At 53.5% G+C, this 21,907-nt stretch overlaps 1 protein-coding gene across 8 annotated transcripts in view; it reads left to right on the top strand.

The window, feature by feature from the left end:
* The window catches only part of TXNRD2 (thioredoxin reductase 2), a 52,165-nt gene that overhangs the window by 22,220 nt on the left and 8,038 nt on the right, over positions 1–21,907 (top strand). For all 8 annotated transcript variants that reach the window (XM_040465063.1, XM_040465061.1, XM_040465066.1 and 5 more), the window contains exons 9-12: positions 7,479–7,498; positions 8,289–8,380; positions 10,647–10,821; positions 20,776–20,912. In XM_040465063.1, the coding sequence (XP_040320997.1) occupies positions 7,479–7,498; positions 8,289–8,380; positions 10,647–10,821; positions 20,776–20,912 (424 nt within the window). The remainder of the gene's footprint in view (positions 1–7,478; positions 7,499–8,288; positions 8,381–10,646; positions 10,822–20,775; positions 20,913–21,907) is intronic.

Here is a 21,907-nt window from a genome sequence, read left to right as displayed (position 1 = left end):
GAGTGTGTGTGTGTGTGTGTGTGTGTGTGTGTGTGTGTGTTGTCAGCTTGGTCCTTGGCCCACTTTCTATCCAGTTTTCCTTTTTTCTTATCTGTTTCTTATCTTCCAGCTGGTTTGCGTATTAAGGCTGTGATCCCATGTCGTTTATACTGCAGATTTTCTCAGCTTGTCATGTCGCTTAACTTGTGTGATGTACAAATGGTTTTTTTTTAGCTTTTTTTTTTTTTTTTTTTTTTACGTACCTTAGATCTCTTTTTACACTTAATGGCTTTTAGATTTATTGCATGTTCAGGAAGGCCTGCTCCACCCCCAAGACTGTTTTTGAAAAAGAGCCCCTGTATTTTCCTTTAGGCCTTCCACAGGTCAGATTTTCCTTTGCGACCTTGAGGTATTTGCAGTTCATCTGTGATATGGTATGGTGTGGTGTGGAGTGGAGGAGTGTGGTGTGGAATGGTATGGTGTGGAGTAGAGGGTGTGGTGTGGAGGGGTGTGGAGTGGAGGGGTGTGGTCTTAAATGGTGTGTGGCGTGGAGCGGTGTGGTGTGGAATGGAGTGGAGGGATATGGTGTGGTGTGGTAGGTGGAATGGTATGGAGTGGTTGTGTGGTGTGGAGTGGAGGCGTGTGGAATGGTATGTGGAGGGGACTGGTGTGAGGTGTAGAGGGGTGTGGTGTGGAGTGGAATGGAGTGGAGAGATGTGGGTGGTATGGCATGTGGAGTGGAATGGAGTGGTGTGTGGTGTGGAGTGGTAGAGAACAGGCTTCTAGGGTTCCCGTGTCGCTGACCACTCACCCTTGAGCCGGGCTGAAAGCTCCATCCCCGAGTGGAATCCCGGTCCTGCTCTGGCTCCTGGCTCCCACTTTCCTGTATCACTGGCGCAAGTGCCTGGCGTTGGCTTCAGATCTTCTTAGTTTTCTTTCGCGTTGATTCCTCTGGGTGGAATGTAGACCTGGTTTGCCAGCCTCTCCACAGTGGTCCGCTGGACCCGTGGTTCAGCCTTGAATGTGCAAGTGCCTGGGAGGCCAGCTCCCTGCACGGAACTTGTGTCCTGAGGCTGCCATGCGCTTCAGTTGTCTTGGCCCATGACCAAAGGCCAGCATTTTCTGAATCCCAGTCTTTTGTCAAATTAGTTCCTGCATATTCTGTTGTTTTCTTTTGTTTGCTCTTTTCCCATTACGTTTTAAAAGTGGTATCTTCAGTGCCCAGGAAGGGGTCGGTTTCTAGTGATTCTCTCCCTAGCCACTGGTCATGGAGGCTGGGTGTGTGGAGAGGCTGTCCTAGGCCATCACTCAGGGCTGGGGAGGGCAGGAGGCGCAGGCATGGTGGGTGCCGCCGGTGCTCAGCCTGGTGGCCCAAGCTGTGGGCCCCTCCTCTGTGACCGAGTGCCGGGGCAGTGGCCTGCTCCGCTGGGAAGACACCACCCCAGATATTTTGGTCAGGAAAGAAAGTGCTGTGTTTATTTTCTTCAGAAAAAAAACATTTAGAAGATTTTTTTTTTTTTTTAAAAAAAGCTCTTTCGTTTAGAAGGAATCTAGGTATGTTATTGTTTAAGAAAAAAGTGTTTGCAATGTATCAGTCACCCGTTTCGTTCTGAGCATGATTTATGTGAGGAAATGGTTTTTTTTAAAAATTAAGCTGGAGATATATCCCTGTACGATGCTTCTGTGAAAATGCGGCTTTTGTCCGGTGCTGTTAATGCAAGTTGTAACAGTGTGATATGGGAGTCAGTGTTTACATGCTACATTCCTCTGCTGCAGTCAAAATAAGCCCGGAGGGTCTACAGTAGCATTTCTGTATTTTATCAGCTTGGGCTGGGGCTGAGGGGGAGGCCTCTGCTCACACTTGGAGGGGCTGTTTCTGCCAGATTTATTTGCCTTATAAATATTCCCTGTGTTTATTTTAACTTGCTTTTAAAATGGAGCTGAAATTAATATGGACCTGAGGGCTGCCCCCCGGCCCTGTAGTGCCTCCCACAGCCGGGCCGGGCATTTCTGCTTGGTCCCATCGGGAGGCCCAGCCGGTGGTGGAGGGTGCCCAGAGAGCCTGGGCTCTGCCTGCAGCGGGTGCCATCCCCACCGGCCTCTGGGTGGGCACGTCCGGCCCCACGTCCCTTATGGGTTCTACAGCATGCACAGGGCCTTCTTCCCTTCGTCCCTCCCCATGACGGGGCACAGGCAGCATCTGAGACCTTTCAGGATGTATCGGAGTGGGGCACAGTGGCAAGTAGCCCTTCGTGAGGCCTGTGTCCTATGGTTGCTCCACGTCTTTGCCCCCTCAAAGCATGAACCCCAGTGGCCATAGAGGTGTTGTAGGCTCACAGACATTTGAGGAGTGCCTCTATCCTCCTTTGCTCGAATCCAGGTCTGGGGAACCTAAGGCTGGATAGATGGTAGAGAGGGGATGATGAAGCCCAAGCCCAGTTGGTGGAAAGAATTAAACACCCTTCACTACACAGCTGGATTACCCCAGAGGTAACAGATCATGTGTAGAAAACTCTAACATATGCACTGTGAGCTCCCAAGTCCATGAGCAGGACCCTGTGAGGCCAGGGGGGAGATGCAGCCCGGCTGCCCAGACCCTCAGAACCACACCCCCACCTGAGGCATCCACTCAGCCTAGGCTACCCGAATGCCAGCTTTGTGTCTGGCTTGTTTGGCTTTTCCATTGTTCTTGTTTCTTCATTTTTCTGGGTAAATCCAGGGCAGGTTGAGGAGGAGCAGGAAGTGAGGAGGATTCTGGGAGAACAACAGGGTCCCCTAGGCAGGTAGCAGGAGCCCCTTCGGAAGGAATGCTCAGGGGGATGATGGCCACTTCAAGAAACCATCCACCACCAGTGGAGGAAATGGGGGTGCAGGGTGTGCGCTGCCCTGCATGGGGAAGCTTGGAGATGGCATGTAACTCTCCCTGCCCCAGCTGTCCAGCCCAGCAACCCTCTGGCAGGTGGAGGGAGGGTGGAAAGGAGAAAGGGAGGCCGACTCACCACAATGCTTTCAAGGAGGCAGGCACTGGGGTATCTGGATCCTTGTGCACCCAGGCAGCTTGGCTCCGCCTTTGATCACACAGCCGGGTGACCTTGGTTCACTCACCTGGAGGGTCACCTCCTCTTTCAGGCCTTCTGGACCCAGGCATCCTGGCTGGGACTTGGGCCCAGCTGCCCAGCCTGCCCGGGCCAGGATCCTCAGGTCCTGTGCACGCTGTGACTATTCAGGCAGCCTAAAGGTGAGGAAATTGAGGTCACTCTGCTCCAGACCCCCTTGGCTCCCTGGCCCAGCTGGTCAGCACTCACACCTGGGGTTCACGCCATGTCTGCAAGGCCAGCTCTGTGCATAGGTGGGAGCTTTGGGGTGACTTAAGTACTGTCACCTTTCTCTGACATAAGAGGACTTGAATGAGACTGGAGTCACCTAGGGGCGGCTCTTCTCCCACGTTGGCCTGACACACAACTGAGTTGCTATTTCCAGGTCACAGCCTGGACCTGGCTGTTCCCACTCGCCAGCCCAGGACTGTCCGCTCTCCCACAGCTGCACAGCCTGGCCCTCTCTGTCCTCGGACCCTACTGCTCTGTGAGGCAGAGTGTTTTTGTAACTCAAGCTGATTTAACACTGCTTGTCAGAGTTGGTCCTAAGAGGTTTTTTGTGTGTGTGTGTGTGACCCTTATTTTAAGTCTGGAATCTGACTAGGTTTTGTGATCATTTTTCTCTCTCCCTAAGCGCAAAAGGGAAGAATATAAAATTTATCTTGTGAAGAACCACAGCCATTTGGTTAGGAAAACTCACTCCTGCGAATTTTCTCATTTCCTGCTTAATCTCCACGTTCATTTGGTGTGACAGCCTTGTGTCCAGCAAAAGGGAGACCAGCTCTCTGCCTGACACTTGGCTACCAGCCTGTAAAGCCCCACTGACCATCTCCCTGGCATGTCTAAGACATGCCGGGCTTAGGGGCTGAGGAAGACAACTCCTCCAGGTGGCATCTGTTATGAGGCCAGAACACAGAGGCTCTGGCTAGGCGGAGGGGGGCCCAGTGTCAGGCCCTGAGGGGTGGGATGGGTCTGGCAGATCCCAGGCAAGCCCGGAGCCAGCCCCCACTGGGGAGGGGGCCTTGGGGCCCCCCACCCTCCTTGCTGCCTCCCCGGGGCACCTGAGCTCACAGCTCGTTTGGCATTTCCTGCACTGGTGGGGCCGCCAAGGGGCCAGGTGCCTGCCGTGAGGGCCTCACTTTGTGTGGGTGTTCCCTTTGGGGAGCGGATCAGGGGCCTTCAAACTCGAGAGGCAGGTGGAGGGCTCTTTAAGCTGGGGCTTCATGGGTCTGAATTAAGGCTTTTGTTTCTGCTTCCTCCCCCATTCAGATTTTGAACAAGAAAGCCTGCCCTGTGATTAGGCTAATCCCACAGTAGTTATACCTTCACATGAAATGTTTGCACACCGAAGGGCACAGAGAGCAGAGCTGCCCAGAACACACGTAAAATTGAATCAGGGGCTCCCGGGATGCAGGGTAGTGATTTCCCATGTGGACTGATACCCTTGTGTCTGGGTCTCTTACTGTAGTGACAAGGTGAGTGTTTCCAGGCCTCAGAGGCTCACTCGGGCCCTTCCCCCAGACCCAACAAGCTGGTCCTGACTTCTTCTGACAGCACCCCTGTCCTCCTGTGGCTGGCCAGGGCCAGCAGTGGTCATCGTGCCTTGGCAGCCGACCTCATGGTTCCCAGGCCCCCTTCCTGGCCAAGAGTCCCTTAGCAGCCAGTGGAACTTGTCTACAGTTTCAAAGCTACCAATAAAAACAAAACAGTGCCCCTGTCTTCTGGCAGCCCCCCCACCCCTCGCGATCTGGAGGCTCCGGTGTCTGTCTGTTTTTGCTCTGGCATTCTCCTACTTTAGCTCATTTGAAGAGAGTTCTTGGATCCTGCTTTCTGCAAAGAATAATGATTATTTGATAAATTGGGCACAGGGATGGAGTGAAAACCAAGACTCACAAAGACAAGAAGAGACCCAAAATTACCTTCAAGAGAGCAGGATGCTTGCTTGTTTATGAGATTTCAACTATACACATGCAGTTAAGGACACCCACTTAGGAATGGCTGAGCTGGTGCCTGCTGTCTTCCAGATGTGTCCTTCATCGGCAATTCAAAGCTGGTGGCCTGAGGGGTGGGCACCGTGACTTTGAGGTGGGAGTAGGAGACCCAGAGCATTGAGGTGGCTCCATGGGAAGAGCTGGCTGCTCAGCACCTACATGACCGCCCACCCTACCTCCCCATCCAGCTCCCCATCCATATAGTGCAGGAGGTTGGGGAGTTACCCGGAGGCTGCAGAAACAAAACAGTTTTTTGCCAGAATCAGGAGACTACACTGCCGTGTCCTTGGCAATGTGATAAGAGGGCCTGGGTTTGTCCTGTACGCTGCACCTGGCAGCCAGCTGTCTCCCGCTGGAGGGTCCACTTTACAGAGGCAAGAAGGCTCCAAGACAGGCAGGGACAGCCCCGCTGTCCAATGGAGGGCCTCCCCTAGTGCCTGCATGGCCTGCCTGGCTGGGAGGCAGTTGGCCTGCGCCATCGCCACCACCAGAAGCAGGGAGCAAAGGGCACTGCATGTTTGGCATTGATGCTTTTACCCAACTTCATTCTTGCATTTAAGGCAGGATGTTCAAAGCAGTTAAATTCTGCTTGTATTTTAAGTAACTTGTAATTTCCTATCTTAAAGAAAGGCTTATACCTTTCACTGCATATATCGAGCACAAAAGAAGTTAGGTTATATAATTTTGAAAATATGGGGCGCCTGGGTGGCGCAGTCGGTTAAGCGTCCAACTTCAGCCAGGTCACGATCTCGCGGTCCGTGAGTTCGAGCCCCGCGTCGGGCTCTGGGCTGATGGCTCAGAGCCTGGAGCCTGTTTCCGAATGTGTGTCTCCCTCTCTCTCTCTCTGCCCCTCCCCTGTTCATGCTCTGTCTCTCTCTGTCCCAAAAATAAATAAACGTTGAAAAAAAAAAAAAAGAAAATGTACCTATACAGAGACATACGTATTACACATATACGTGGCTATGTACATGCGTGGACACACGTGCACTCCAACATGTCTATTTCTTAAACATTGGCAGGCTCGGATGGGGCTCTGAATGCATCTCTGTGCTTCTGGCCAGCCACGGGGCCACGTCCCTCTCAACTTTTTCACATACGGAGCTCTGTTCACTCACTTCAAATATGAATCCAGCACAGTTCTATCCCCAGCTCCTGAGAGGAAGCCGTGTGCCGATTGTTCCCCGCAGGGCACCTTCAGCAATATTCCATGGGATACGCTGCTTTTTGAAATGGAATTATATCATTAGTACTTGCTGGGATTAGCGCTGACATTGGGCTTATCCATCCTTACATCACCTCCTCTTGTTCAAAGGCTGAAGGGGTGATCTGACAAGCCCACCCACATGTTACCACCCGGGCTGGGAATATTCATTCTGTGTTAGGTTCTGTGCACATGTGTGGATGTGTGCTTGTGTGCATGTGTGTTCATGCATGCAGAGTGGAGCTGAATAACAGGAGAGGATTTATTCTACTAGGGCAAATATTTTATTTTATTTTTTAATAATTTTTTTAAGCTTATTATGAGAGAGAGACTGAGAGAGTGTGAGCTGGGAGTCAGGGTGGGGGGGGGGAGAGAAAATCCCAAGCAGGCTCTGCAACATCAGTGCAGAGCCCAACATGGGGCTCGAAACCGTGAAACTGCATGATCATGACCTGAGCCAAAATCAAGTATCAGATATTCAACCAACTAAGCCACCTAGATGCTCCTATTAGGGCAAATATTTTAAATGACTCTGCTCAGTCCCTGTGTCCCCCTCTGCCTTCAGGTGCCCTCATCCTTGCTCAGGGGAGCTGGCTCTCCTGGCCCTGGCCTATGTGTGGTGGCACTGGGCAGGCATGTGTGGACCTTTCCAGCCTGGCCTTCCATGGTCCAAGAATGTTCTGACTATAACTGATGCTTTCCCAGAAGCTTCCCCACTGTCTGGTGTCCTCCCTGTCCTGCAAAGCATCTCCATTTCCATCCTGGCCACAGGAGGTCCAGAGGGACCCCATGGCAGAATTTACATTAGGACAGAAGGAAAACCATTCCACTTCTAATGAGATTTTTCTTACCATGTCCACAGACTCTGTGTTGATCCCACTCCCAGGACCTTGCACAGGATGTGCTGTTTTGTCACTGACCACTCACATCCTTCACCACCAGGCAATTTCCCGATTTAGTGACATAGTGTTTGTCCTTTATTTCACAGTCGGAGCCTCTGGGAAGTGGGTTTTGTACCTTGGGACAACCTGTTTGAACAGTTAGCCTCAGCTGACTCATCAGCAGTGACACATCAGCTGACCAGGCCCCTTGCACGAAAGCTGAGGGCCCCATCCCCACTGCGGGCGCCCCACTCAGACAGCTGCTCATGTGTCATGGTGGGCCATGTGCGGGACTCACCATTCTTTCTCTGTGTGTCCGTTCCTCTAACAGGTTGGTGGTCGGAGCCAGCTGTATCCTTTGCTGGTGTGCAGGTGACAACCGGCTATGCTCACACTCCCTACGGCCCCTCCCGCACTGCTCTCCCTTACGCCAAAGCCTACACTCTGCCGCCTGGATCCCGGCTCTTATAGGGCCACTCAGGGCAGATGACCTGTACTCAGGGGACAATTTGAGCCTGACCTTTGAGGCTAGGGCTTCCTGGAGACATTTCCTGAGCCACACACTGAGACGGCTGAGCCAGTCGGGGCAGCTGGACACAGCCGTGAGGCAGGTGGTGCTCCCTTGAGAGAAGCCCCAGCCAGGCCCGTTCCTTCAGAGGGAGCAGTAAAACCAGAGAGGGTCAAGAGAGGAGCCATGGGAGGATCTGAGGTCAGGAGAGGGGCTATCTGATGGAAGATGAAAGCTGGGGCTGCTAGCTGGGAATACGGGTCGAAAGCGGCTGTTTCGTGTCTTTCATGTAGGAAACTCTTCCTTGCTGTCACTACTCAGACCCCTTGGAGGGGGAGCCTGTCCCTAAAGGCTGAGATTAAACTCCAGGGAGCCTGCACAAATGCCCCATGGAGGCAGAAGCTGCCAGGGCACTGGGTGCTGGAGGGTGCCCACAGTGCTGTCACTGCACCTCCAGAGGCCCCACCTCACCTTGGGTGTGCATTTGTGGGATGGGGGTATGGGAGGGGGTCTTTGTGGCTCCTTCAGGCTGACTGGGGATTGGTGGGGGAGTGGGTGGCTGGCCATGGCACTGGGGTCTCTCCACTTGGCTCCTGATGTCATGATCCATTAGCATTCCTCAGCCTCTGGCAGATGTGGCCCTAGAGTGTGCTGGCTTCCTCACTGGGCTCGGACTGGACACCACTGTCATGATGAGAAGCATCCCCCTCCGGGGCTTTGACCAGGTATGGCTCTGTGTGCCCCCACTCCCACCTTGTGCTCTCCCCAGGGGACTGCATATCCTCGGCCAGCTGCCCCAGCCCAGACATGTGCAGGTATGGGCTGGGAATGAGGTCTCAGTCTTTAGAAACTGGCCCTTGAGTTGAATAAGGAGATTGTCCCTGAAATATAAAACACCCACCCAAGTGTGGAAAGGCACATGGAACAGGCACATGGAACATGTTGCAGCCTCCCACTGGACCTAAGGGCACCCCGGGCCAGCCTCACAGACTGCGAGGTTGAGTCACCCCTTCCCATCTCTCCATTAATGAGAGGCGAGTGTTGGCTGAAGCACTGTCCTCTGTCTCCCTTGCCGAGCCCTTCTGGTGTCTAAATGCGGTGCTGCCTCCCCAGGGTCAATACTATGTGGGGAAGCAGTTGCTAGACTGGTGAGGTCCTGGGTGACCACCTCAGGAGATGAAAGCCCCTGGCAGCATTCCCAGTCACCCACCATAGACTAAAAAAATGTAACTCATGAATCAGGATGAGCGTTTGGTGGTTTTCCTGGCTCTGGTCCACCCCGAGCACTTGGAGCATCCACACAGTCTTTCAGGGCCTACCAGTTTGATGTCCTGTCCACTGTGCAGGGCCAACACCGCACGCAGTCTTCCTGTCAGTCGGCCACTCCTGAGCTGCCAGGCAGGAGCTCAGAGGGCCACCCTGCGGGGTCTAAAGAGTGCAGGTTGTCCTGATCCAGATCTGGGGCATAGACACCCTTGCTAATGGCGAGACACAGATACCAGCACTGACTACAGATGCATCCGTGTTAGAAGCACATGGTTTGGTGTGTGTGTTTAACTAAAAACTCTTCAAGGGAAAGTCATCCATTAAAACCCAGGTCTGGGGCTGTCACTGCCAAGATGTCATATGTCCTTCCCCCATGTCCCTGAGAAGAAGACAGACCCCCGTCCATCTGCACTCTGGGCTCTCGGGGCTGGCGAGTTCTCACAGAGGGAAGCAGTGAGCCTGCCGTGTCCAGTTTCCAGCCCCACCCCTCCCCCCCCAGCAGACACAGAGACCTGTCCCTCTGTCCTGTGCCAGCCACTCTATTTTACTTCACTCAGTGCCTCTGCACTGAGCACCTGCAACAGGGCTGCAGCATCCAGGGAAGGTCTCTGTGTCTTGGGCTATGGGTAGAGTGTGCCGGGCAGCAAACAGGAGCCACAGGAGGCCGCACTGCAGGATGCAGATGCGGACAAGGGGCATGTAGGGATGAGGACCACTCAAAGGACTGGCCTTAGCACTGAGCCTGGGCAGAAGCTGGAGAATGATGAGAAGGGATGCCCTGGGACACAGTGGTGAGGCCAGGTGACCCAGGCCCTGCTCTGCCTCAGAGAAGGATGTGAAGGCCTGGTAGCAGGCCTAGGGCCAGTGGTCTTGCCATGTGGCTCGATTTGACTCAGTAGTTCTCCCTCAGACTGTGACAGAGACTTCAGGCTTGTCAGGCATCCAGAGGGATCAACAGCCTACACTCCTTGTGACTGGTGTGACAGTCCTGAACAGGCAGGCCTCTTCATCGTGTGTGTCTCTAAATGAACAGACACCAGAGGATTTAAACAGTGGCTTTTATTTTTCCTAAAAGAAAACGCTGTATCTGACTGGAGCTCTGGCCTGCACAAGCCCCCACAGTGGCACCAGGAACCAGGCCCCCATCTGCAGCCAGTCGGTGCAAAGCCTTCTGGGCTGGGAGGAGGGAGCCCTCTCTGCAGACACCCCAGCCAGCCCCATGGCCCCACCATACCTGCTACCTTGTACCTCTTAGTGGGGAGTAGAGGTGCCCACCTAGTGTCCCAGTTCCCCCAATGGTAGAGGAGGTGACAGCATTTGGCAGGGGCAGAGGGGTGGCGAGTCTAGAGCCAAGTGCGATCTGGTTTAGGCAGGCCAGAGCCCCCAGGAGAAGGGGGTGCTTCTCTGTCATTGCTTTTAGTAAAGACTTAGCATCTAGAAAGGAGTCTAAAGGTCAAGTGCATCCTAACCAAAAGGCCTCAGGTCCTTGGATTTGGAACCAGGGAGCATCAGATGCGCTCCCGGCTCAGCCCTCAGTTCCTCAGTTCCTCAGTTCCTCTGTGTGAGGAGGGGCACTGCACCTTCTCCTTTGGAGGAACCTTTATTGGGCTCTTCTAGGGCCTTTTCAAGCAGGCAGGAGACCAAGTCCTTTCTTCCTACAGTCCTCAGTAGTGGACATTCTCACTGCTACCTGGTCCTCACAGCATGTTTTCTTGTGCTTTGCAGCAAATGTCTTCCTTGGTCACAGCGTACATGGCCTCTCAAGGCACCAGGTTCCTGAAGCACTGTACCCCGTCAAGAGTGCAGAAACTTCCAGACGGCCAGCTCCAGGTCACCTGGGAGGACCTCACCTCTGGCAAGGAGAACATGGGCACCTTCAGCACTGTCCTGTGGGCCATAGGTAAGGGTGCACTGAGCCACATGTGCACATACAGAAGTGAGCCGTACATGGAGACCAGCAGCGCCGCCTCCCCTTCCTGCTGCCTCCAGGGCTCTCCTCATTCTGCTGGCTGTCAGGTGGGCCAGTCATTGCAGCCCACCTCTTGGGCCATGATAATAGCCTGTGGGATTGCTTGCATTACCTCCCTGTGGGTTTCTTTGAGCTCCTCAGGAGTAGGGGTCTTACTGGTCTTTGTGGATGTCATACTTTGCAGATTTCCAAAGATGGCATCAGTGATAGGGCAGAGGCCTTGGGCCTTTCTCCGCCTTGCATGGGCTGGCTGCCACCTCACCCACAAGTGGTTATATTCTCATTCTCCTATTCTCTGAGAGGCATGGGTCCAGCTTTTTGTGGGGGTAAAGGCTGAGCAAGCATGGGTGGGCAAAATTAGACCATTGGTGACATGGCCAGACATACTCCTTCCCAGGCTGAATCCTCCTGCATCCCAAAGCCACCCCTGAGGGGCAGGATGGAAAGTGGGGATGCAGCGGGGTTGATACGGGCCCAGGGCCTGGGCCTGGGCTAGTCTGAGGGAGGGACGTGCACTTTGAGGACAGGCACCCTGGCCGGGAGCCAGGCAGGAAGAACAGAGAGCTCAGCCATTGTGCCCACCATGAGCCTGCTTGTGACTGGGGCACAGTGGTGCTGTGAGTGGGCTGTGGTCGCTGAGGGCTGACAGGTTCTCGTTAGTGAGGGCGTGTGGCACTGGGTGCAGTACACCTGCTTGGACATCGTGCCCACCTGATACCTGTCTTCTAGGGTTGGAATCTCGTTTTCCTAAGCCTTCTGTCAACTTGCATGTGAAAAAAACAATTGAGGTCTTCCTTTCTCGAGGTCTTTAGTTCCCAGGGTCTCTCTGCACTGGGCCTGGTCAGCTCTCCCTCTGCTATGAGCTCAGAACCTGAGTAGCTATCTGTCTCATCGTCTGCTTCCATGTCAGTTAATCGAATGTTTGCTGAGGACTCCGAGGGGCTGTCCCATCAGCGTTTGTCAAGACATGGTCGGCCTGGTTCCCACATCCCCTGCAGTGAGCCGCTGGGAGGAACAGGGCTGCACCACACAGCGATGTACATCTGAGAAGCCTCTCTGGTTTTCTGAGTTCTCAGAACACTTGGAATCAGACAATAAGATAAACTCTGGAGGAGTCAGAACCCTTCGCTTGTGTGTGGTCAATACGAGCAGATTTAAGGAGCAAGAAAATGCCTTGTAGTAAACTTAGTGCCTCTTGTCCAAAATTTAGCAAATGGCCACAGGAAATATTCTTGTTCAAATCATAAAACTAAATTTACTTTTACTAAGTAAAACCCACTTAGGTTTATTTTGTTGAACACCGTGAAAGGTTATATAACTATTCAGATCCAGAAGTGTAAATTGATATTTATCTTTTTTTAAGTTTATTTACTTATTTTGAGAGAGAGAGAAAGAGAATCCCATGCAGGCTTTGTGCTGTCAGCTTGGAGCCTGACGCAGGGCTCAATCTCCTAGAACTGTGAGATCATGACCTGAGCAGATACCAAGAGTTGGGCGCTTAACCAACTGAGCCAGCCAGGCGCCCCTAAATTGACATTTATCTTAAACTCCATTCTAAAAGGTGAGGTGGCAAGTTTTTCCCCTGATAATGCTTTGGGCCTCCCCCTCCCCCCCCAAATATGTCCCTTCTCTCACCTTTGGACAGAGGCAAAGGCCTGTGCCCATATGCCATCAGCAAAGCCCACGCTGACGGCAGCAGCTCAGAGGGCAAGGGGCCATGCCCTCAGAAGGCTGCAAGTTCCTCCAAGCTTGGAGGGTCCCTGGTGGGCAACAAGCAGGGCCCCTGGCGCGCAAACCTACTCTCTGCCGCCAGGAGTCCATTTTATTTTTTGTATTTTCAAAAAGAGCATCCCCCAGACAGTCTGCCCAACGTGATTGATGCTGGGGGTGAAAGCTTTTCACAGTCCTTGGCCTTTGACCTTGCTTCCAAAAGCGGCGCTGTGGTGGCGGCGGTTTCTGGCACGCCTTCTGGGGCTGTACGGGCATGTGCTGACTTTGCTGCTCGCTCCCAGGCCAGGTTTTGTAAACAATCAGGAGCCACTTCCCAGTTTAACAACTGGGAATGTTTTCTGCTGGTTTACCCCATAAGCCTTTATCCAAGCATTATTTCTGCTTACAATAAAAGATGATCCAATCCAGGACGTTAAAATAAAACACCCTGGGGGCTGAAGGGCTGGTACCACAAACGGCTCCTGGACCATAGTTCTGCCTCAGCAGCGAGCGCTGTGTGCACACAAGCTGGGTAAAAGCAGGAGAGAAGGATGCCCCTCGTGCCCTGTGGACACACTGAGGGCTGGGACGAGCTTCCGTTGCGTTGAGCTGCCCTTGTGCCTGGTGCCTTGGTCACGGCCGGTGAGGACAGCATCCATAGGGATGGAGAAGTGGGCCCTGCAGTCTACAAGCCAAAGAGGACTCCAAGCCTCTTCCTCGGCCCAGCCTTGATCTCCACGTGGTGGATTAAATACATTAGCAGTTAAAGCAGTTAATTGCTGTGCAGGGGGCCAGCTCATTGTTTGTCTCTGAATCACCCACCCACACCAGGTGTCTCAGATAATAGACTGGGAACTCGCAGCAAGGAGGATTTCCTGTCTGCAGATGTGCCGATTACGGTGCTGAGTGAAGACAGTCAGCCTGCGCTGCGCCGCGGGCTCGAATTCACCCTGTGCAGTTAACCAGTTGTGGCCTGAATCCTCAGCTGTCTGGGGGAGCAGGAGCAGGACAGGGCATCCGAGTGGACACCAGGGTGTGTAAACACCTCTGAGCTGGAGCTCATCCTTAGCTTAGCTTAGACTTTGCTTCAGAGGATGGGCAGAGGGCCTCTGAAGTGAAGCTTAGGAGAACCAGCAGTTAAAGCTGTTGCGTACCCCTCAGCATCTCAGAAGGCTTTCTATCCTTCCCTTGAGGGAAAGGTAGAGACTCTGGCGCATCCTTTCCTGAACCACAGGAGTCCTGCGCGTGATCAGAAAGCCCAGACAGCTGGTGTTCCCACTGTCCGGAGTGCCAGGAAGGACTGTCCTGGCCCTGCCTCAGGAGCCCAGTTGATCTGTTAGGAATCAGTCATTTCTTCTTCTTCGGACTTTGTCTTAGCAGGAGAGCTGGTGTCGTCCACCTGTGTGTAAAGCCTAAGGATGACTTCTGAGCCTCTAAAATGGCATAAAGGGAGCCAGCAGGCACTGCGGGCCTGGCTTTCCCACTTCTAATCCAACCACCATACTGAGGACCCCACTTCATGTACAGTCCACCTGAACAGAATGTGCACATAGACCACGGCCAGGGAGGTGGTGGCGTCCGTGGAGACAACACTGGGGGCCTGTAGTGTCCAGGGAGTGGAATGCATTTGCCCAGGAGGGGCTGCAGCCTGGGGCTCCCCTCTCTACCCTGGGAACTGCTTGCTCTGGTTTACATGAGGTCATTTGCTTAGTTAGTCATGTTCAACCTCAGCCGATGGCTCTCTCGTGCCACAGATATGCCCCATTCAAGTCCTCTGGGCTATCCACCCCACCCCCACCCCCACCCCTTAGGGCTGAGGGGCAGCACTGGGAGCTGGAGGCAAAACAGAAGCAAGCGCCCCCACCCCTCTCCCGCAGACTCTAGGAATTCATGGGTGGGAGTGCTCTGAGTCCAGCAAGATGGATGGGACAGTCCAGGCCCCAGTGCCTCCTGAAAGCTGTGAGTGGGGCCCAGGCTCTCCATGGCTGGCACTTGGATGTTGGAGAGGGGCTGGCAGGCTGAACACAGGTGCAACCTTGTTGAGAGAAGCCCAATTCAAGGCCAGCAGGCCTGTTCTTTGGGGGTGACCTGCATCCTGCTGTGGCTGTAGGAAACTGCATGTGGCCATGTTCTTCCCAGTGGGTACTCCGTAGTGGCCTGTCTGTGATGGGCCTAACTACCTGTGATGAGCCCACCCTTCTCTGCTCTCAAGGCCTTAAGGGAAGCATTGCTCTGCTTGTGAGCCTCTGTTACTCTAACACCTTTTTATTTTAGTGTAAACGTCAAGTTTAATTAGCAACATGAAGAGAGAACCCAATCTGCTTGTGTATGTGGTTTGTTTTCTTGGAGGAGAAGACAGTCATGGAGCTCTTCCTGGGCCTGAGGCCACAGGCTTCCCCACCACACCATGTGGCCCCAGACGGTGCACCATATGGTCAGTGACTGTCATTTATCTCCGCTCTGGCTCACAGACTGTCCCCCTGCCCTCTGTGTGGGATGCCCTGCACAGCCAGGGGCCAAGAGCTATGCCAGGCTTGCGAGCTGGCTCCTCCGTGCGTCCGGGGTCACCCCAACTTCCACAGCCATCAGACCCAGGCTGGCCTACCTTCATGCTCATGGTCATCCAGCAGAGTCTTTTTACCAAGTCAAATTCAATATTTATGGTTAGAACTTGGTGGAAACCAATTTCTTTAAAAAAAGAAAAAAGAAAAGAAAGCCCTGGTGAAAATGTTTCTAAACATAAGTGAACATCGTTTATATGCATTAATGTGCACTATCTAAATCTAAGTGCTACTGGGAACAACCAGCAGGAAGGTTATATTGACATTTGTAATTGTTACAGCAATAGTTACCACCTGCCAGGGAACATGTTCCTTCCTGGGGGTTCCAGTGGACCAGGCTGCAGCTGAACCTGAGCTGGACGCTCCACCAAGTTCTAGGGCTGACTGGTTTAGGGGCCCATGTGAGCTTATTTTATATGCTGTCAGTGCTGTATGCAAGCTTGAAAAGGAAAAACCCACATGTAGGGGGGTTGGTGACAGGTGTCATCAGGATGGCCAGGGGGGAGTGGCAGGTGCTCAGTGGTCATAGTGAGCCACTAGCCTCAAGTCATGATAAGGTCCTCAGGTCGTACAAAGGCTCACTAATTTCATTCAGCAAACATTGAGCCCTGCCTGGGCCCCAGACCAGCAGGATCGATGCTCTGCCCTGCCCTTGGGGTGCTTTAGGTTGTGGCTAGGGTTCTGGGGCTCATGTAAAAAGGGCTATTCCAGAAAATAAAAGGAGCTCTTTGCCATCATTATCCTTTTCCCTAAAATCTCAAAGATGACAAGAGACATAATAAATTTTTAAAAGGTAGGTTTCAAGGGATCTGACTAGAGGTGCCAAAGGTGTGAGTTCCGCATTCTGTGTCTGGTCCAGGGTGCTGCGCAGGCCCAGCCCATGGGGGTGGCTGGCTGTGGGGGCCACGTATGTGCCCCCCAGGAGGGTTGGTTCTCCATGAGCCCGTGTGAAGCCGCTGGTCCCCCATCCTCTTGGCACTGAGCTTCAGGCTGCTTCCTTTACACGCTGGCTGCGCCTGTCTGATCAGAGCCCCTCATTCGCGCTGTCATACTCCTGCTGCCACTTAAATCTTACCTCATTACACGGATTGCCCTTCACTCGTCGGAACGTGTGCTCCAGGCAGGCGTGAAATTGGAGGGAATGCCCGTTTTCCCATAACGGGGTGAAAGACACGCATGAAACCGCATGTGTCCAGTTGTCTGCATCCCTGTGCCCAGCTGAGCAGGTAGTAATGACCAACAGGCGCCGTCTGGGGGGTTTTCGACCTTCAGCCTTCTCTGGCCTTCTCCAGCTGGCTGGGTGAGCATCGTGGCCTAGCTGCCTCCCCCGGGCCAGCAGCAGCAGCTGGTGGGACTCCAGTGCAATGAGGGGAGGGCTGGCCTGGTCCAGCTGCACTGAGAGCTCTCAGGCTGAATGCAGCTTCTTCCACCACTTCAGCACCCTGGGGTGCCCTGGATGCTGGGCACAGGGAGGGAGGCACTATCTTACCTTGGTGACACCAGGGCTCACGTGGTACCCTAGAGGGACTCAGGCCAGTGGGCAAAGCTGGGCCTGGTGAAGGAGGCAGCTTCAAGGGCCCATCCACATATTTATTCGCACATTGCCTCTGAGGAGGAAATGAGAACATGTTTGCATCTGGAATCTTAATGCCCTGATTGTGGTAAATATGATGCAGTGGCATTCGTGTATCACATGAGAAGCTCTTACTTACAAGGCAATGAAGTTACGGAGATATGCATAAGTGAACGGAAAAAAGGCAAGGAACTGGCAGTTCACAAAAGGAAATACAGCTAGTAAATACGTGGCCAAAAGTACTTAACTTTACTGGTAAATGTACTGGTAATCAAAGAAGCGAAAGTTAAAACAGCAGTGGGAGTGAAGGAGCAAGCCCAAGAAGGAGCCATCTGTCCAGGCACAGCTCCCTGCCCTGCTCCGAGGAGGCCCCACCTGGCTGGTCAGCCTTCCTCTAAGGACCTGTCCCAAGGAACTAAACCAACGTTTGGACAGACCGCCGTCTCCATCCCAGTAGTGTCCAGGGAGCAGAGATGTGGGAGTCAGTCCAGGGGAGCCACTCAGCAGTGCTCGGCAAACCCGAGCCAGGTGCCAAAGAGCTGAGGCCCCAGGGAGCAAGGGATCCCATTGGTCATAGAATGCATGGCCTCCTGGGGGCGGGGGGGAAAGCACCATGCATGACACACAGGGTGATACAGATGGGGGGATGCCGTGGGGGCTCCCTTCTCTCCCCAGATCGCCTGAGGAGTGCTACCTTTATTTTTGCATAAGAGGGAAATGGTCAGGGAGAAGACTTTGCACGATGCCTGAGTCTGGCTTCTGGTCATTTAAGTCTGACCTTGACTGGGCATTGTCCATGGGGCCAGTGCTGCCCTGCTTGCATGGCTGGCCACTGGGTCCCTACCCCAGCACCTCTGACTTCCTTGAGGGATCCAGGCCTGAGCTATGTGGGGTCCGCACACCATCTGACTGGGCCCCTACCCCCTTTGGGGAGACATGATGGCTCTGAGCACAAGGGAACAGAACTTCAGAGGGTCATGTGGGATGTCCCTCCCTCCTCCATGACCCTTGTCCACATTGTTTGCTCAGTGAGGCCCATGTCCTGGCTGTGGCCCCATGAGGCTGACAGGGCCTACCACATAGCTCAGGGGCATGGCCCACAGAATGGGGTGCCTGGGTGGAGCTGGGCCCCCTGCCAACCCCAGGTCTCACCCCACACAGGCCCAGTCAGCACAGCTTCCAAAACCCAATGTGCCAACGGCTGCCCTTTTAGGGCCATTTCTGTTTGGTGCAACCACTCTCTTCCTTCACTGTTCATTCCCAGAAGCATCAGTGGAGTGCCTCCCACAAGTTGGGCATATTCCTTCTGTCTACTCCACTCTTGTTACTCCTTTTAAATTTATCTTTATATTCTTGAGATCTTGGATGTAATTAGGCTGGCATCTGGGAGGTGTGTGGTTACCATGGTTACCATAGGGCACAGGAGGAAACATTCCTGACCTCCCATGACCGGCCAGGCAGGAGTGCAGCATGGCTAGCCTTAGAGCAGGGTGGTCTGCAGGCAGCCAGCTTTGCCCTCACATGCTCCAGCCTCAGCCTGGAGCCATCACCTAGAGGTCATGGGCCTGGTGAGCTGCTGTATGCCCTGTTCCCCACAACTGAAGGTCTGGGGAGGAGCCTGAGAGCTGAGCTATGAGTCCCCTACCTGCAGAGCCCCTCAGCCCATCCAGCAGACCCCCACCAGGCCTCCCCACCGGGCCCAACTCCTTCCTCACTGAGGCACAGCACATTCCAGTCCTAGATGCACAAGAGCTCCCAGATGCCAGCTGGATCCCCTACTCGGGAGTCAGGCCTGGGCCCCCGTGCTGCCTTATGCAGGACAGGACACTGGCCAGCATGGCATGTTGCACTCTACCTGCTCACCGGTCTCCATTCACATGACTAGTGCCAGTATGGATGCCATCAGGGACCTCTAGGGCCTTGCGTCACGTCGCCTGTGTCTGGTATGCTGGGTAATGGGTGTCAGCCCGCCTAGCACCTGATTCCTGTGGCCAAGCAGAATGAAGAAGCTGGAGCCGGCTCCCCATGAACTTGAGAAGCACGGCTTAGTTGAGTTTGTGTGTTTTGACTTCCCACTCTGGGAGAGCAGCTGGAGACTTAAGGTTTCCCTTTCACAGAACTTGGTCTTCCAGATGTTCAGATTGGCACCACCCACTACCCGACCTCTCGTGTGTCTGAGCCACCACAAGCGGTGGGAATTGTACCTCCGAAACTGTTTATCATTGCCTTCGGGAGACACGCTGAGCCTCAGGGAGCTCCAGGGGGCCGCCGCTGTCCTCCTAGAGCCTGGCGGGAAGAGCTGCATTTGCTACCTCCTGGCTTAGCAAGGCCACCTTGTCTGAGTTAGGGGAGAAAGGGGGCTCTGCTGGCAGCTTGGCTGTGACAAGGCCCAGGGCTGTAAGCATATGAAGGCTGGCAGGGAGGCTGCTGTGCCGCCGTCCCCTGCCCCACTGGCCTTTGCACCCAAGACTTGCTCGTTAGGATTAGCCAAAATGTCTGCACTTGAGGACAGGGATGATGTGTGGTTTGGGCTCCGCCTTGCTGCCCATCTCCGTGCTCAGCTCTAGAGGTCTCAAAGCTGGGGATGTACGCTGGGCAGTCATCACAGGCACATGAGAAGAGGAGCTGAGGCTTGTAGCATCCAAGGCCTGGCCTCTAGCCCCACTCACTCAGCACCTGTGCTGGCTGCCAGAGAGGGTTGGTGGGACCTGCCCCGAGACCCTGAGCAGAACATAAGTTTGTGCCTTCTCGCCGCCTGCTCTGGGGGACATCCTGCTGCCAGACTCTGGGGACAGGAGGCCATAGCCTATTCATGCAAACACAGTCTGGTGGCAGGATGGAAAAGCATAAATCCACCACAAAGCACCATCCTGTCCCTAGTATGAACTTGTGGGAAGAGCACCCTGCGGGAGGGTGGGGAACCCTGGGGTCACAGAGAGTGGAAGGGAGGGTGCCCTACCCCAGGAAGGGCCATATGGGGACACAGGAGGCTTTCAGCTCACTTGGGGCCCACAGACACGCTCCACAAAGACTGAGACACATGTGCACCTCAGCCTCACTGGAAAATGCATGCATGTGACAGGAGCCATGGCTTCTGGGAGAGACCTGGGTTATGTATATTCCATGTCTTCCCCTCAGGGCACAATGCCTTCAGAGGCTGTGTGGCCCTGTCATGTTGTCTCTGCAACCATGGCTAGAGTGACCTTTGTTCATACTGTGCCATGCTATAAGGTGTCCAGGCCTGAAGTAGGCTACCTCCCTGGAGCTTGGCCTCTGCAGTAGGGAAGGGTTGAGATCACTGTACAGGGCTGGGGCATGCATCATTCTTGGGTTGTCGCTGCTTCTAGACTTTTTCTGTGGTCAGAGCCATAGGAACTTGGTATTTAAAAAAAGAAAATGGAATGAGTAAATTCCACATTTAAATTTGACATTATGGGGTTTTAACCACTTTGAATGGCACATCAGATCTGTTTCCAGGTTTATTTATTGTTAGAATATAATCCTCTTAGGACATACAGTGGAAATATGTGTTGCCATAGTCTCTTGAGCAAATTATCTTTGTATGTGCTTGGTTATCAACTGCCTATCCAATTAGGCCCATTGGTTTCAAGTTGTTTACAAGTTACAGGGACTTTTCTTCCATTTTTTATTTTTTGTTGTTTGAATATATAAACTGTGTATATGATTAAAAAACCAAAATTGTATCACAGGCTATATTCAGAGAAGTCTTGTCTCCATCTCTGCTTTCTCTACCCTGTTTCCTTCCTTTCTGTTTCTTCTAGTTCTTCTTCATCTTCTCGTTGCTTCTTTGTGCAAATAAAGGTGAGGTATGTGCATATGTGCACTGTGTATGTGCATGTGTGTGTGTGTGTGTGTGTGTGTGTGCGTGTGAGGCTCACAGAGGCCAGGAGCCCCTCGACACTATTGTGCTTCATGTTTTACTGATTCCAAATGGGCATTCTGAGAAGTATTCTGAATAAACCAAGGAGTCTCAGTCAGAACTGCTGAAAGTCTCTCAGCCTTGCTCTTTATTTCCTTCAGGTCGAATTCCAGAAACCAGAAGTCTGAATTTGGAGAATGCTGGAATAAACATCAACCCCAACAGTCAGAAGATTCTGGTTGATGCTCAGGAAGCCACCTCTGTCCCCCACATTTATGCCATCGGAGACGTAGCAGAGGTACAGCCTGCACCTGCCACCTGGCCTCACCACCCCATGCCCCCACCCCACTGGGCCTCAGGGGCCTATGAGGCTCCCAGAAGCTCTGGACCAAACCCCAGGTGCCATTAGACTCAAGTTCTGGGAAGGATTGGGCATCAGCCTCTGCTTGCTCGAATGCTCCTCCTTTCTGTGGAGAGGGGATAGGAAAGCTTTCAAAACTGAAAGCAGATTCCTGTTGTGAACCTCTGAGGGAGGGGCATCTGTTCACACACAGGGCCTCAACTTCCCCAAAGATGGACTGGTAATACAGAGCCTTGGGGCTGTCCTGGCCCCACAGTACCAGGCTTGACCTCCTCACCTCAGTTTGCCCTCTGAACTGTGGGTGGGTCAGTACCCTCCCCAGTTGGGCTGTCAGATGGGGGCAGGGCACATGGACGCAGCCCCAGCTCAACGCCTGCCTGCTGCTCCCCTTGTGAGTCTCTGGTGGAAGCCCCACCCCTAGCCTGGGAGACATCTTGTCAGCGCCCCTCCCTTCTTCATGGCCTGTGGCTGGTCTGTTGTGGGATCCCCATGTTCCCAAAGCCTCAGGAGTAGTCGACCTGTCCTGCATATATGCAGCATGTTCTAAGGAAGGTGGCTCAGGCGGGGCCCTGGCCAAGCCTGAGAGTTAGATGCTCCAGGACCCCAGACCCCAGCAGGCCTCTTGGCAGCCAGACCTGCCAGCACCATTGACGTGTTAGTTTCCTGTGGCTGCCATTACAAATCACCACAAACTGGGTGGCTTAGATCAACAAAAATGTATTCTCTCACATTCTGGAGGCCAAAAGTCTGCAATCAAGGTATGGGCAGGGCTCTGCTCTCCCCAAAGCCTGTAGGGGAAGATGAGTCCTCATCCCTTCCATCTTCTGATGGCCCTGGGAAGTCCCAACTTGGAGCTACAGCACTCTGTTCTCCTTCTGCCCATCTTCGTGTGTGTGTGTGTGTGTGTGTGTGTGTGTGTGTGTGTGTGTGTG

This window comes from Herpailurus yagouaroundi, unplaced genomic scaffold (genome assembly GCF_014898765.1).
Source record: "Herpailurus yagouaroundi ecotype Mexico unplaced genomic scaffold, PumYag 545, whole genome shotgun sequence".
Taxonomy (NCBI): Eukaryota; Metazoa; Chordata; class Mammalia; order Carnivora; family Felidae; genus Herpailurus; species Herpailurus yagouaroundi.
Note: the sequence above shows the minus strand (reverse complement) of the source record. Positions and strands in the feature narration are given on the sequence as shown.